The sequence below is a fragment of the Poromitra crassiceps genome, assembly GCF_964638095.1.
Source record: "Poromitra crassiceps genome assembly, chromosome: 5".
In the NCBI taxonomy this organism is placed as follows: domain Eukaryota; kingdom Metazoa; phylum Chordata; class Actinopteri; order Beryciformes; family Melamphaidae; genus Poromitra; species Poromitra crassiceps.
Window position 1 is genome coordinate 58,259,161 of NC_139642.1, and position 6,222 is coordinate 58,265,382.

Sequence of the window (6,222 nt, forward strand, 5' to 3'; positions counted from 1 at the left end):
ACTGCTGCAGTACTGCTGTGGTACTGCTCTGCAGTACTGCCACAGCAGTGCAGCAGCACCTTGGAAATGTGGCAGCAAGACGGCAAAATTAGATGAGTAAACATCCGGAGCAGGATTACAAAGGATAATATGACGATCATCATAACATACATTAATTAGCTGCCCTCCCCCCACCCAGGATCTTCAATATGTTTATCTATTGATTGGACATCATTTCAGCAGTAACATCAGAAGCATACCCACATACATACATAGATACATGCATGCATATATACAGTATATCCTGCGTACACAATACCCACACAGCCGAAGTCCTGACCCTAAACTAACTTTAACCGTTACCCTAACCTAAACCTAATCTAAAGTTATAGTTCAGTTTTTGAGGATTTTGCGAAAAGAGAGCAGAGGCTGAACCTAATGGAATGTTAAAAACAACTGGGAACTGCAAAACTACCCATTTGGCATTTCCAACTTCGCACCTTACTGGGCGTTTACACCGAAACATGATTTGGCAAATTTGGGCGGCGAGATTACATACAAAGTCAATGCAAACGCTGGAGCAGGCACGTTTCACCCCAAGAACATTTCAGTCGAAAAATGACGAGTTGGCTGTCTTAAATGTTGTCATAAACATAGCATACAAAACAGTTTGGCCCATTTCTTTATTTTTAGTTGATTCTTTTTTCTTTTTTTTTTATAAATACATGAATTAGAATGTAATGTATAGCTTTGTTAGACCACCCATCCATCTTTGGACAAGTTAAAAGGTCCATTTCCCTACTTACTTGATCCGTCAGACTTCCAGCAAAGCTAAGATAACCATTCTCCATACCTCCAAACTGCCAAATTCTCTAAGCAGCAACAACTTGAGAGCTAAAAAAAACCCATTATTATTTTCTAGGAAAAGCCGTGGAACAATTTGTGGCCATTTTCGAGACAACTTGGGCTACCTGAACCACTGAGTGATTCAACCTCTAAAATTCCCCATCGTCCAAAAGCCTCAACTCAAAGAGCCGGGGAGGAGGCTTCTCATCTCTGTGGGGATGCTGGAGCTGGAGGACGAAGCCAAAATACACATCTATCGTCCGTTTGCTTTAAAAAGGAGCAGCCCGGCGCTCTCGTCGCCCAGAGAGTCTTAACATCAGTTCAGAGTCGGACTTCGCTTCAAAAGAACATCCCTTCATTACCAGGCCCCTTCATATCCATACTTCAAAGCCTGCAGACATGCTGCAGAATACGCTTCAGTCTGTTTTATCAGCTGTACGACTAGTTCAAAACGGCGAGGAAGAGAAACCGAGCGTGTCATTGGGTGTAGGCATTTCCTGGCCACTGACTTTAGGATGTATGGAGGACAGTGGAGCGTCTGTCTAACCCAAACGACTATGGTGAAACGTCTCCTGCTCTATCTGGGAGCAGAGAGAGGAGGAGCCATGATTTGACATGCTGTGTTCGAGCCACGTCTTCTTACCAAGCAGCAACCTCCCTCTTGGAAAAAATGAAGCCAACGCAGAAGTGCCAAAAACTGCAGTTTAGTCGAATGGCCACTTGAGGCTGGCTGCAAAAGCGAGTCGTCCCCCATAGACCCCCCATGTTAAAATGCCTGACTTTACAGCAGAAATATACATGTTTACACCCTAGATCAACAAACAGTTTTGTCTCGATAGCTAATTTCCGTGTTGTTGACAACTGTACGGACATAACTCACCTGTTTATACAGTCTATGGCTGCAAAGGAAAGTCTGATTGTATAGAAGTGAATGGGAAAATGACCCTACTTCTCACTAATGACCTCAGTAAACACTTTCCTAATGAATTTATGTCTCAATCAATAGTTTGAAGTCTTCTTCAATACAGCATGATGTTCATTTAGTAATTATGGTTCCATTTAGAGTAAAAGAGATGACCAGACTATGGTTTGGGGCGTGATAGAGACACTGCATGGAATAGGCCACGCCCATCACGGGGGAAAGCTCTCCATTCACTCCCATACACCAGCGTCATGTTCCTTGAATTAAACATAGCTAAAAGCTGTTGTGTGGTGGGCTGCGCAGACAACAAATGTAAAAAATCGGCAGTTAAAAGTTTTTTTGTTCATCTTCCGTATATATGATCTTTGTGTGCAACACGTGACATAGGAGAACACCAGGATTGGGGGGGGGGGGTCCTCATTTGGGAAGATGATCTTACTGAAGACAAACATCCCATTGCCATTCCCACTTTTTACACGTCCAGGTCCAACGTCCAGGTCTTCTGGATTCATTCCTGCGGTACTCTACTTTATACAGTCTATCATTCTCGTCTCTTCTTCCCAAAAATATTCAATGTTCACAGCCAGGCCAGACACCAAGCCCCCCCTGTCACAAGACTTGGCAGCATGTACGTTAGTGTGACAGTCTTCCCACGGGTAATGAGCCAGCAGAGAGGAGGGGGAGTAGGTGGAGGAGAGGGAGCTGTGTGTGAGAGGGGAGAGGAAGAGGGGGCCGGACACAGGAGGAGGCAGGACTCGCTCTCAGAGACGGGCGGGGATAATTGCTCCGCAGCAGAGGTCTCAGATGGTTATCAGCCAAACGGGAGAATGCGCGGCTAGTGTCGCACCCAGACACAAATCTCTTGTATCTGGCGCGGGAGGGGTGGTAGGGGAGGGAGGGGTCAGATGATGGGGGGGGGTGGCAGTTACAGCTCACCGTGTTACAGGTGGGATCTGCCTCTGGGTGGCGCCGGCTTTGACGGCTACGACGGTGGAGAGAGACGCAGGCGCCAGACTGAATCATTAAGAGGATGACAGTGCTCGCGTGTCAGGTGTTATTGCTTGTCTGGGAAATCGTGGACGCGAGTCGGCCATCTGTGGCACGTCTCGCCGAGCCAAATCCCACGTGAATGACACATCAATTACATCGAGTGCTGTATGTGTCAAGAAGAGAGGCACGCAAAATCACAGGAAAAGAGTGTGTGTGTGTGTCTCTCTCTGTGTGTGTGTGCGTGTGTGTGTGTGAGGGGGGAGGGGGATCCACGTTACGTTGTAAAGGTGATACTCCAATGACCATGGCATGTACGCTTCGTGGCTACATGGGATTGAACATGTTTGTTTCATGCTGTCACATGACTCACATCTCTCTCTAATATACTGTGCGCCTTCATTTGTAAGTGATCAACTGTGAGATTCTTGTTTTTCGTGATTGATGATGAGGACAAACCGTCACCACACGTTTTGTACCAACCAGCTCTTCTGTTTATTCTAAACAAACCGTTGACTGGCGACTGGGGAAAGAAAGGCTAATCTAAACGTTTCACAAACTGGCTATAGGTTGACTCACTATTGTATGGTATCAATCAGCGATAAAGATCAGCAAAATGAACAAATATTTTATGGAAAAGTTTAGTATTACTAAACTAAAGTTCAGACTGCACATCTTAACCGGGCATCTTTGTCACTGTCAGCGGCATGCTACAAGCAGATAGCTCCTACCTTCTCCTGGATCTCCTGCTTCTCCTTGAGGGCCTCCTCCAGCTGGGCTTGTAGGTCGCTGATCTGGGCCAGATTCTGGGCCGACTGCACCAGAAGAAGAAAAAAACACAACGAGGAAGAACTGAAGTCAGCGGGCCGGTTACGAGCGGAGCTGCTTTGCCGTTGATGGCAAAAATCTTTTCTATAATCCGACACAAAATTACAACAAGATACAAGATACAAGATACTTTTATTGCCACACAACCAGGTTGGTGGTATTTAGTTTCAAGGGTGGGCAAGTATTTGGCTAAAACCATACGTTTCCATGTTTACAAGTAGACCATCAATTATTATGTAAAGCCAGAATCCTCCCAAACCAAAGACAAAAGATAAATAGAAGAGTAAATCTTCTAACACATGGTGACATCACACGGACAGGAACTAGATCAAATAAAGAAAGATGGCAGGAAGCCGTTTCCCTTCCAAAGCTAAATAAATCAATCTCAGTTCAATGTGTGTCTGAGTCTGAGATGAGGGCTTTTTCCCAGTAACAGTCCATGAAGCGCTGCTCTGCTGAGACCAGTCCCAGGGGGAAGAGAGAAGGGCTGGGCATCGCCACTGATTTCCTGATTCGACACAATTCCGATACACAAGGTCCCGATTCTATTCGATTTCCGATTCAATACGATTCAGTATCATCAGTCAGTTACAATACCAATTTTGCTTGGATATGAAAGAGATTCTCAAAGAACTAATGCTGTAAATTGTACGAGGAACCTGGTGCGTTATTAGAAATATGAATGTTTACAGATGTTGACGAGATCTCGTTGCGCCAAGAACCAAACCACGCGAGACTTAACAGGGTTAAAGCTTCAAACAGCCACGGGAGAAGGCATCATCATCATCATCATCATCATCATAAAAAAGGTTGAAAGTGAGCTCTGTCTCTCAGTTTCAATTTTTGTCCCACTGATGATGTCACAATGGCGAGGCCACGCAAACAGCCGAGCTGCGGGCGAGGCCGCGCAGTGACCAAGCTGCGTATGCGAGCCCGCGAATCGAAATCCGTTCCTTTAAAGGAATATGGATTCAATATTGATCATATATATAATGTTTAACCCGGACATAGAATAGAGCCGCCTCACTTCAGACCGGACGGACGGACTCACTGGGAGCCGGTGGAGGCGGGTCACTCATCATTCCATCAGCGCTGTTCATCCACTTACATTTCCCCTTGGTGCTCAGCTACACATACATTTACACTATTACATTTCCCCCTGGTGCTCAGCTACACATACATTTACACTACGACTACATTGCTGGGGACAGATTAGGTTCAAAAATTCAATGTAAAGCTTGATATAGGGATTCCCCCTCCCCCCACAAATAAACCTTGTATTGCTTTTTGACATGATAGGAAGGTAGGCGTAGGAGTGTTTGTACATGGCTGTGTGTGTGCGTGTGTGTGTGTGTGTGTGTGTGCTGATGTGAGCTGATGTGTATGTCACAGTTACACCGATACATCAGTTTGGCAATAATATATGGGCTGATTTTGGCCTTTTATTAAACATCATATCTGTCAGTCGATGTCGTACAGCTGATATGATGGATAATGCAGTTTGATTCATTACATGCATTTTGATGTCATTGTCTATGGACATTATAATTGTTCTATGGTCTGCTGTTTCAAGGGCTTTTCCACTCTGACGAGGGGGGGGATCTGTAATACTGAAAATAATAATAATAATAATAAAAATAAAATAAAATTTGGTGTGTTGTCCAAATGATCAAATTTGTAAATATTGAATATTGGAACAGAAATTGGCCTACCTGCAACTTCAAACCAAAAATAATAAGCATTGGCCTTCGAAGACCCGTGTGCACAAATACAGCGAGACAGAGAGTGAGAGAGACAGACAGACAGACAGAGAGACAGACCTGTGACACAGCAGACTTGTGCTTCTTCATCAGCTCGTTGAGGTCCTCCTGGTCTTCCTCCATCCTGGACTGCAGGTCGTTCTTCTCCCTCTGCAGACGACTCAGCTGCTCCTCCAACTGGGCACAGAGAGCAGAGACACGTCAGTCAGGTGCCTCTTAACCTTACGAGGCAGCTGGGTTAGCGTGAGATCATGAGAACACAATCAGCGTCCAGAGGGCAGCTACGCTACGGGCGGGCTTTCAATGTGACGACAGCCCGTGATAGACAGATGGTTCAACCAATCACCCGCCAGGTATTTTGCCCCCAAAAACACTTTCCCGAGCGAGTACTGCATGAAGTCGCTATGACAAAAAAGTAATTTGATTACTTATTACCATTACCTCCAACACTGTGTTTCACAATGGTAAAGGTCATAACTAAGTTTTCGTTTTAATACGACAAGAATGATCACAATACATGTTATTACGTTCCACATCATCTAACAGTCGTTTTGTTGGGGCAGAGGCGTAAACGTTCACATCTCTCAGTTTGATTACACTCCAGCTGCACATGGTGGTCTTTGTGTGCACGCTCCTGTGTGTTCCTCTGAGGAGCTCCAGCTGCAGCTAGTGGTCTTTGTGTGCACGCTCCTGTGTGTTCCTCTGAGGAGCTCCAGCTGCAGCTAGTGGTCTTTGTGTGCACGCTCCTGTGTGTTCCTCTGAGGAGCTCCAGCTGCACATGGTGGTCTGTGTGTGCACGCTCCTGTGTGTTCCTCTGAGGAGCTCCAGCTGCAGCTGGTGGTCTGTGTGTGCACGCTCCTGTGTGTTCCTCTGAGGAGCTCCAGCTACACATGGTGGTCT

The 6,222-nt window shown here is 45.7% G+C and overlaps 1 protein-coding gene across 2 annotated transcripts in view; it reads right to left on the minus strand.

Moving 5' to 3' along the window:
- Window positions 1–6,222, minus strand: part of myo18ab (myosin XVIIIA b) — a 213,398-nt gene that overhangs the window by 22,194 nt on the left and 184,982 nt on the right. For both annotated transcript variants that reach the window (XM_083637540.1, XM_083637539.1), the window contains exons 34-35: window positions 5,383–5,499; window positions 3,466–3,549 (exon numbers count right to left, since the gene is read on the minus strand). In XM_083637540.1, coding sequence (XP_083493666.1) covers window positions 3,466–3,549; window positions 5,383–5,499 — 201 coding nt within the window. The remainder of the gene's footprint in view (window positions 1–3,465; window positions 3,550–5,382; window positions 5,500–6,222) is intronic.